The sequence below is a fragment of the Musa acuminata genome, chromosome BXJ2-7, assembly GCF_036884655.1.
Source record: "Musa acuminata AAA Group cultivar baxijiao chromosome BXJ2-7, Cavendish_Baxijiao_AAA, whole genome shotgun sequence".
In the NCBI taxonomy this organism is placed as follows: Eukaryota; Viridiplantae; Streptophyta; class Magnoliopsida; order Zingiberales; family Musaceae; genus Musa; species Musa acuminata.
In genome coordinates, this window is record NC_088344.1 from 6,480,783 (window position 1) to 6,491,394 (window position 10,612).

Below are 10,612 nucleotides of genomic sequence, written 5' to 3' on the forward strand. Positions count from 1 at the left end.
CAGATTAGTCTTATATGCTGAAATGTTGATCATGAAAAAAAAAAAAAATCAATTCTATTGGTTTTATGTGTATTCTAAATGATACCTAGGGTACATATAATTAGAGCCAAGGTGATGTTGCTAGTACTGATATTTCATAATTCAGGACATTGGATGTGCATCATTAAATCAAAATATGTGAAAACTTTATATTAAAAAGCTAGAGATTCTATTAGCAAAATTGTATTAGAGAGACCAGAAACTTTACTTGCACATGTGTTGAAGATTAGGCTGATAGATGTTCTAAATGAAGCAAATTGGATGGGTTGTGTACCTCAAAAAGCCCGCTAGTTATGGACCAAATAATACCTGACAGAAAATTTGAATGACTTGTGAAGTTTGCAAAATCTTTCCTTGCAGACGACAGTTATGTAGCACTGTACCCTGAAAGCATGATTAGGATGTTACCTATGGAGTATGAGTTCAACATTGCAAGACATGGCATGTGTTACACACTACTATTTGTGTTGTCCTGTTTCGACAACAAGCAGCAGCAACTATTTACAATTATTGTCTAATTTTTCTTGGCAAAATGTTCATTTGGTAACTGAAAGATCCGTCTGTTGTGGTGATTTGATGGGGACATGAACTGTTCATGTCAATTTTGTGAGAGGTTTCAGTGGCTGCTCAACTTCTTTTCTCAATTTTGTAGCCTTTTCTTCTGCTTCAATGAATGAAAACAAGTTGTGGCCAACATGAAATGTTGAGATTGTTTTAATACTACGACCTAATAAACAATTGAACTAAAGAGCCCTGGGAACAGATTTCAGTCTCCAGAGGTATCAAAACCAACATCACTTTTCTTTTAATCCTCTTTCTTTGCATTTTTTTATCTGAACAAATTTAAGATTGCAGCACAGATACACTAGTGTGAGACTGGGGATGAGGTATAGGCAGCAAGCAACACTGCATGGATATGAATGTTGGATTGGCTTGAGATCAAAGTGTAAATGTATGCAGAACATCATGTTCATTACTTCTCCAAGCTCAAATTTGTTAATTGATGTAGCCAGAACTACATCAAAAGTATGTTATATGTGAGGAGATCAAAGTTGTTCTGATGATAGAGAACTACTGCTCCACAGATGATGTCAGATTAAACTCTGATGAGTTTGGCAGATGGTGCAAACATGCTCACAACTCAGTAGTCTTCCAGCCACTTCAAATAAAGAGCAATGAGCAGCAAATAATCTTCAACTTGATATTATTTTCTTGAAATAAGAAAATTAGAAGAGAAATGAGAGAGAGAGAGAGAGAGAGGACATTGGGAAAATTTTATCAGGTTGGATTGAGAAGAGAAAGGATACCGACTCCATTGTTTCTTTTGGGAATTGTCTCTTCTGTATCCAAACAAATGGGGAAACACCATTCAACTCTCTGTGATAACTCTTTAAACCCTTTCAACTTTATGTTTTTGTATCTTTCAGATTGTATAATACTATTTGGATGATTGACGTGTTCGACTAGCTAAGGTTGTATGCGTTGATTTACGTCTTTTCTTTTTTTTTATTTTGATCTAATATGAAAGATTGAATTGGTCGAATAAAATAGTAGAAATATTATGTGTGGGAAATGATAATTATTGGGATCCTCATTTACCACATAAATATAGTTGCATACTTTGTGATATATAGCTGAATCCCAAAGCGTTTTATTAAAACTATGATATGATCAATAATAGGCGTTATTTCCATTGGTTTTTTATATTCATAAAAGATGACGGTCCAATGTTATAAATGATTATAACGGTTTCAAGATTTGCTGTTGTATCGTTACGATGGGTCTATTTGTTTACCTGGAAAAGGAGCGAAGGTCGAATGGGATGCAGAGATCCGATTTTAAACTGCAATGATAGGGTTCCGCTCACCTTTCTTCCTTCCCGTGCCTCTCATGAAGTCGCAGGCAATCGAGGGTTTCTCGGCGAGTGGGGTAAAGGACGGGATCTTGTACCTGATTCAGCGCTGCTTCTCGCGATCTCGATGGTAAGATTGATTTTAGTTTCCGGAATCAGACCCGTCGTAGCGAGATGCATCCCGTGCTAAATTTGTGTAATTCTGTATATTTTTTTATAGGTTTTGGTGAATTTGGTCTGAAATTGTTCGGTTTTATGTTTGTTTCACCATATTTTCTCGATGTTATGGCTCTGTACCTAATTCATGCTGCATTTGTGGGTTTTTCCTCTGTTTTGTGACTTAAAAGATTGGTATTGGTATTCATCTTTCTCAAGATCTTCTCCTTTTCGCTTGCTTTTGGTGCCTACTTTCTTCTAGCGTTTAGAAAATATCAAAATATCCTATTAGCAGTACCCTTTTTTTTCAGCGTGCTCTATTCCAGCCAGTTTGGTTTGTGGTTTCCGACTTATCTTCCCACCCAAAATGTAGGTAAAGAAGTCCTGCTATTAATTTTCATTGTGGGTTATTATATTGTTAACCTTAAGGCCAGTTAATGTGTATTGCAAATTTTGATATATTTATGAATCTACGTTTCTTTTAAGAATACTTATGCCAAGTCTACTGATCTTCTCCTCTCGTCATCCCCAACCTGTTCGTAGCAGATATGGCTTGATAAAGCGAAAGATAGGTTGAATACCAATGCAAACCAAGATTTAATATCCGAACTACAACTAATAGACTAGATTTCATTTTGTCCTGTCATCTTTTAATTTTTCTGGGTGCGTGAAATTTTATAACACCTCGATGTAGTCGCACATTGGAAGTGGTCAAAGACTCGGATTGATTTATAATTGCCTGCTTAACATTCTAGTTTAGCATTTTGACACAGTTGTTGAGGCTTCATGATATCGGATTGGATTCTAACAATTGATATTAGAACCGATCCAATATTATGACATGATGAGAGGTTCGAGTAGAAAAATGGATGGAATTAGAAAGCATGTCGAGTCGTAAAGGTCTATACCTCATATTCTCATACTAGGGTCTGATTTTGAATGTCAAACCCCGTTGAGTGAGGGAGATGGTATGTCTCACATGCACCATTGGACTAGCCATGTTTTGTTTTTGTTCACTTGGAGTTGCATTTTACCTGAGTTGATGGCAGAGTTCAACTTCTGAATGAGAATCCTGAAAGGATATCCTTTTATCTGGACCTACAGCTTCAGTAATCTTGTGGATAAATTCTTTTGAGGCTTAAGTCTGCTGCCTGGTTCCAAAAGGGTGTTCACGTTAATTGTGGACCGTAAAAAACATCTTACTAATCAATTTGTTTAATGAACAATTGGTGAGCAAAAAACATCTCCATTCTCCTTTTTACAAATTTGGTCTCATTTTGCGATTTATATTTATGTAAAGAAAGTTCATAGTTGCTTGTGGTCTACATAGAAATTTGTATTAAGGAAATCATGCTGGAGTTTGTGAACTTATTCCGAGTAGCTCATGATTCTAACAAGTGTGTAATGATAGTTGATTTTGATTGGGATTGTCTGCATATTTTTTCTTTATTTATGTCAAACTTTAATTTTTAACTTAGGCTGAGATGTCATATTTTAGATGTCTTACCCTACATCCTTTATTCTGGCAGTATTAGCTATGGTTCTTTAGTGAGCACCACAATGGGAGTAGCAACTTGGTAGAATTCACAGATGGACTGGACTATAAGGGGGATGAACAGCAGAGTGAGGACTATCTTTTTAAAATTGTTATGATTGGTGACTCTGCTGTTGGAAAATCGAATTTGCTAGCAAGATTTTCCCAGAATGAATTCTACCCGAATTCCAAGTATAGGTGTTGAATTTCAAACTCGAAAGATGGAAATTGATGGGAAGGAAATCAAAGCTCAGGTATGGGATACAGCGGGTCAGGAACGTTTCAAGGCCGTAACATCTGCCTGCATATTATGGGGGGAGCTGTAGGAGCTCTTCTGGTGTATGATATCAGCAGGCATCAGACCTTTGACGGCATCAAATCTTCTATTATGTTTTTAACGAGTGTCACTTGAAAATACTGAACTATAACTATGTTGGCATTCCATCCTTTAGTCTTAATTGTTAGGAGTTGCCACATAAATAATGTCAACAGGTTCATAGATATTTAGTGTTTGGTTCGGTTCTTACAGTTGCTGATTGCAGATGCCTAATAACGGTAGAAGTTCCCAATGTTCTCATTGATCATTGTATTATTTTCGTCATTCATAATCACAACTATCATTCACAGTCCGTAACGACACCTACAACCATCATCATTGAAAACATTAATAGAGCTATTGAAATTATCTTTTTTGCACCATTTTTTCTTAATGTGATAGTACATATCTTTCGTTGATACAATCAATGATGATAAATGAAGTTATATGTTTTGCTTTTATAACTATGAAGATTTTAATATAAATTTTACAAATCTAAATATTAAAATATTAAAAAAATTTAATTATAAAGGATAATCTATGATTAACCATTAATACATAAAAGTTGCAGTAGCATAAAAAATGATGAATCGGGACAGTGGACTTTAAAGACCCGAGGCACGATTGTGTTTTCTTCTGGCATTACACAAAGATAGTGATGCTGACAAAAAAATAAAATAAAACCAAAAGGAAATTTCACAATGGAAAGCCTCGATCCTGAAGAGCACACAACAGGAATAGATTTCAGGAGCTAGATTTATACTGGGGAGATCCTCAACAGAGGGAGGGCTTTGCTGGCATTCAAAACAAATGTACACGACCACTAACGCAATCAGGCATTTCCTTTGCCTTTATGATGAAGAGCTGCACTGTAAACAGCCTAGTCGGCATGCCTTAGCAAGTAAATAGGGTCTTGTTCTTGTGCCAATAGTTGAATGGAAAAACAGAAACTCAGTGTAGATGGGAATCAGCCGCCGCATATGTTACAGTTGGGCAATAACAAAATCTCACCAGCGAAAAAGAGACTACCACGCTAGGCAGCTAAATCTAAAATCCACCTAAGAATCACGGAGAGAACAACCGGACATTCGGTGATGCCTACCTCAATCCGCCAGACTATCTAGGAAGCTTTGCAATTCCCTAAGGCCCTCCGCTGATATGCTTCTTTGAACCCGAGGCCGTGGAGCAGTCAGCACAGGAGGCGGCTTTGACTGGAAGCACACTAAAACCACTGCAAGATTGTCGCTGCTCTTCCTCTTCAGGGCTTCGTCGACCAGCTCCTTGCAGCAGACGGCTGGATCATTGTGTTCTTGGAGCTTCCGGCGTGCAAAGTCCACCGCATTCTGGCTGAGGAAAACATCCCAGATTCCATCACAACCCAGGATCAGAAACTCATCATCCTCGGTCAGCCTCATTTTCATCACCTCGGGTTCTGCACTGAGAGCGCCCAAGCCATCGTGATCCTTCATCCCATTTATGTGCCAGTCCCCTATGGCACGGGCCACATTAAGCAGCCCATTGAGGTAGCCATCGTAGACATGACCCCCCAACGCTTCAATTCGCTTCCGCTCCTTACTGCAGGCTGGCTTGTGATCATGAGACATCTCAATGGCCTTTCCACGGCGGCAAAGAACAGCCCGGCAGTCTCCAGCATTTCCAACCACCAGTGACCTGTAGAATCAAGAAAGGAAACACTTGACAAAGACATTTGACAACATGAAATGAATGCTCGAAAATGGCAGGGCAACTTGAAATATGCCACTGGGGATGGTTTTGCTGGTACATTCCCCATCTATTTGACTGCATATATCCATCAACATCAATGTTTGGTACACAACAACCACACTACAAATCATTCAAAATGTTAACTTCCAATTTAATTAGTACCTTCCCATTGCAGGTGTTAAGTAACACGTTTATTAAGAAGTTTTACATATAGAATATAGGGTGTTATTACTCCAACAGAAGCGGACTTATAAGATTCTATAAAAATTCTGCATGGTTTATTGCCTACTGAAACAATTACAATAAAGCAAAAATACATAAAATATTTAATCTAAACAAATATATCTGAGTACATCTACGATAATAAAACAAATGCTCAGGTTATACCAAGAACTATTTCTTAGCTCACATGATCTAATACAGCAGATCATATGGACTACTTTCATGATTATAAAAATAATAAAGAGAAAAATTAAGATGGGTGCGAAATAATTGATTAACGAACTTGAGCACAAAGTGGTCCTGACAATGGTAACATGTGCAAACTATTCATAAGCAAAACTAGCAGAAGATCTACTATGATCATGCACAACATATTAAGCAACCATCTCGTTAACAAGTGTATGTGTAAACTGGTCAGATGTCAATTCCTATTTAAAATGAAAAATAAAACATAATTCAATCTAAAAGAAATGACAAATTAACCAATGAGGATATCTTCTTTTATCACCAACTTTGCACCTCTATCTAAAAAAGAAACGACAGGAGGATCAAAGTAATGAATATAAATTTCTTTAAACACTGGGAAGATCTTCCAGTTCAAAAGGTGAAAAACACACTTAGGAGTACAACTAACAAAAGTGTCAAAGACCCTTCTCAATTGAAAAATGTAAAGCAAAGGCCTGACCTTCCAATAACTAGTACAGCCAGTGCAGTCGTCCCGGAAGCAAGAGACGAGTTGACAGAGCAGACTTCTGCAAAAGCAGTATCTGTCTGCAAGAATGCAGAAGCAACCGCTCTCTCAATCTCCTTTGGAAAATCCTCATCCTCAAGGAGAAATCTAGGCAAGTTGTTGCAAGCAAAATCTGCAGCATGCCTTCCGCCATGCCCATCAAAAACCTGCCAACAGTGTATTTTTACACAATCAAAGTTAGCAACAGGTGAGAATGCAGCAATGTAAAGATGAAGTCTAAAAAAACGACAGCAAGAAAGTAGACTTCGTGATCCATCTATAGTATGTCACAGTATCTACATACGTAGTTCAGGATAAAATCAACATAATGCAGTCCCAGCTGAGCAGCATTTTACAGAACAGAATATACTAATGACTAAATATGAACTTTGCTTGGAAAGGATTCAAGATCTTTGTATGGCAAGTTCACCATATTTATTGGAACGCTATATTAAAAAAAGAAAAGAAAAGAAAGGTCATGTACCCCGTAGAAGGCACTAGGCCCTTCTCCATAATTTTGGAGCCCATAATCTAGAATGAAATTGTCAGAGCAAACATATGCATCCTCCATGGTATGCCGGAATCCTATATCAGTCCAAGCCCCAGACCGTAGAATTGGGAGAAAGTCAGTTTCACAACCCTCACTGCTTTTCTCAACCTCAATAGTAACGTCCAGCAGTTTTGTCTTTGCCTGCAGCATTAACTTCTATTATGAGACAAAATCATTGTGGTAACCACAGAATCTATTGTGGCAATACTGAAGTTACATGGAAATAAGTCTAAGTTATTACACAAGACCTACTATTTAAGAAAATTCTGTTTAATGTTGCTATATCGTCAGTTGCAATTTTTTTGTAAATATCACGAGTCCTGCTAGTAGCATTTCTACTGTAAATTGTAATTTTGTCCATTGATGGGCTAAGATACATCCATCAAATTTTAAATATAAAATCAGCCATAAACATCATGATAACAGAACAGGTTAGAGGACTTTTCTACTATTAATGAAATACCAATACGGAAAAAGGACAAAAAAATCAACTATCTCCAAGAAAGCCCACAAAAATGTTTTATCCTACAATATAAATTTCCATTGATCAGCTTATATTCCTCTTGCTTTATATTTTTCCTGGATTGAGTAGTAGTTCATTTTTCTTTCATATCAAGTAAAAGCCCAAGTTTCATCAGATGCTTTCAATGAAAATGTTACCTGAAAAAACAGTCAAAGAAGCAGTATCACATAGAGGACCCACCTACCATGCTAACAGGATTCATGCATTATATCTAAAGAAACATGTGGACAATTAGAGCTTGTTTTTTCTTAAAAACTTGTTAAATAGATGAAGTGACAGATTTTTGTTGTTAAAGAGCACCAATGAAGTCAAAGAATGACTACTACATGAAACTCTCTTATACATAATAGATTCATAATATAAACACTGTAAGAAACAATCTGAGGTTTAAAGCATTATTGTCACTTGGAAATGGACATGCATGTAAAGTTGTAAATAAAAAATCATTACAGAAGCATTAAAAGTTATATACTCTAACTCGCCACTTATGAAAAAAGAAAATTTTGCAAAGGGCAAGTGATTTGAGTCTAGGATCTTTGTGATAAAATTTTAAAGTCTTTACCATAAAACACCTTTCCAATTACGAAAAACTAGCTAAAACAAGATACATATACATCATTATTAGGACAAACTAGTTGTATATATTCACAATGTCAACAAATGATAGCTTTTAATAGAGCAACAACATCTTCCACAAATACAATGGATAACCATTTTTATCTAAGTTGTTATATTATAAAGTAATGGACAAACTCATGATACAACTGCTAAAAAAAGAACAATCATGTGATTTAAGACACAACGAGAAAGTCATGACGAAGTAAGAAGTTGAAGTTCTTCTAGAGTCTTGATAAACTATATGATTCAATTCATGCAATTTTACTAAACTCATAATAGATAAACTTATTAGGAATGTTATTCCATGACGTATGTTATAAGTTGTATATGTTATAGATAAAATAATCAATTAGACTAGGAAATTGGAATACATGTTTTCACATTTTCTATGATCATAACCCAATATTTCTTTTCCAATACACTTCCACAGCACTTATGGCAGAGTCTCATGAAGGTGAATAAATTACACATTACACCATCTACCAATCAACAAACTAACCATGGTGGTGTTCAACAAAAGAGACAACATCAAACTTGTTAAACATCTCATCAATAAAATTTGCATTAGTTAATGCAACGTGAAGAGCTCTACTTTCCAGCAACATCATTTAAGTGCATTCTTAAATGCTAGCCACATCATTATTCATAGAACACATTCTTTTTTTATAGTCAATCTCGCCAGCACAAGAAAAGAAAGGAGAAAAACCCTAAAGCTTAGATCTTTATGATGCAGACAACAATGTCTTCGTTGCAAATTGATATCAGCGTGCACAAAAACATATAAATACACTAATCATTTTGATCTTGAAAAAAAAAAGGCAGAAACAAGAACGACAACAATTCGGAGTCGTCTACATAAATCCTGACACAATCGGTTCTTCGAATTTTACGGAAAAAAAATGTCGAAATACTAGCACAGATACGACATTATAAAGATCAAATCTAACGAACGAAAAATATTGGAAAAGAACAAGAAGACGGAGGAGGACTTACAAGGGAGTCATGGCGACCGAGAGCCGACTTACAAGGTGACTCGCCATGGGCCCCGCCCAAGAACTGCCGATACGCTCCAGCGAAAGGGTTTGGCGGCCGACCGTCGCTTGGTCCCCCATTCTTTCCAATACCATCATCACCACCACCTCCGAAGCTCCCCTCCATCTTGTCACATCCCACCTTCTCCCTCTCAATCAGCTCCACGAAACCAACCGACCGCAGATAAGAAACGCCCACCCGAAGAGACGAAGGCAAAGAACGAAACGGAAAGAACACCACCGAACGGAATCCCAAACCGTAAGCTAAGAAACCGACGGCAGAAGAATTCCCAGAGTGGTGATCGCTTCGCAGGCACGCCTCCTCCCTCGATCTCCACGCAAAAAGGGGAAGCCAAAGGCCTCTCCACCCTTTCTAGGGTTTCCAGGGTTTGCTTGCGGGCACGGGCTCGAGCACGGCACAGGCCAAATCGAGACGGACTGTACGCTTTGGTACCCGCCTCCGAACAGACGACCGGATCCCGTTCAGTGACTATGCTGGAAATAGCGCTTGCAATTGGGTCCTCGAAAGCCCAACTCCTCGCAACGGACGGTTCATGGATGTCTCCGGCCTCTGGTGGCTTCCTGGCTCGAAACGTGTCCAAATTTTAAGCGACCTGTCCGTCAATCGGGCGTGTAATGGAGGAACGCATCTTACACCCGGTCGCATAGAAACAATAGTAAGAGAGCATACTGACCGTTCGATTCATAAAAGAGACGGACGAGATTTTTTGTCACGTGTGCACGTTCGTGTGCGTTAGAAGGGTGAGATGGCCGACGCACGTGGCGGTAGGCCACTTCTCGAGGCGCTCCCCGACGTGATAAATGCACCCCCTCGTTGAGACAGACGGGATCGTTTTGCGCCGGAATCCGCTGGTTGGTATCAACCACAAGCCAGCTATGAGTACATAAGGGAGGTATAGGGGGTGCGTTTATCGGAAGGCCGTATAGTGGAGAGATCGTATCGAGTCGTCCGGCGTTTCCTGTACAAATGGATGATGTACGACTATTGCCACGAACAGGTCCGAGGAAGATTCCGTTCGTATCAGATTGGATCTGTTTGTATATAATTCCCAGGGATTATTTCTTTTCTTATTTTTTAGGCACTCGAATTTATTTTTATTTACAGAGATAAAATTCGCGTCTATTAATCCTTATATTTTGTATTTATAAGAGCCTTGAGAGCTTACTTACCATTTTATAGATATATATTATTAAATATATCAATATTCTTTGAATTCAAAATTAATTTTTATTATTTTAGATATCGGATCGATCCTAATAATCTGTCAAACTCGTACGCACCAATATATTGATAC

General features: G+C 37.8%; 1 protein-coding gene across 1 annotated transcript; it reads right to left on the bottom strand.

Annotated features, from left to right (window-relative positions):
* Positions 1 to 4,721: 4,721 nt before the first annotated feature.
* Positions 4,722 to 9,718, bottom strand: LOC103990286 (probable protein phosphatase 2C 57). Its single transcript, XM_009409366.3, has 4 exons — positions 9,259 to 9,718; positions 7,059 to 7,265; positions 6,530 to 6,741; positions 4,722 to 5,568 (listed from the first exon to the last, which is right to left on the bottom strand). The coding sequence occupies exons 1-4, from the start codon at positions 9,421 to 9,423 to the stop codon at positions 5,001 to 5,003; spliced, it is 1,152 nt and encodes a 383-aa protein (XP_009407641.2). The 5' UTR covers positions 9,424 to 9,718; the 3' UTR covers positions 4,722 to 5,000.
* Positions 9,719 to 10,612: the final 894 nt, after the last annotated feature.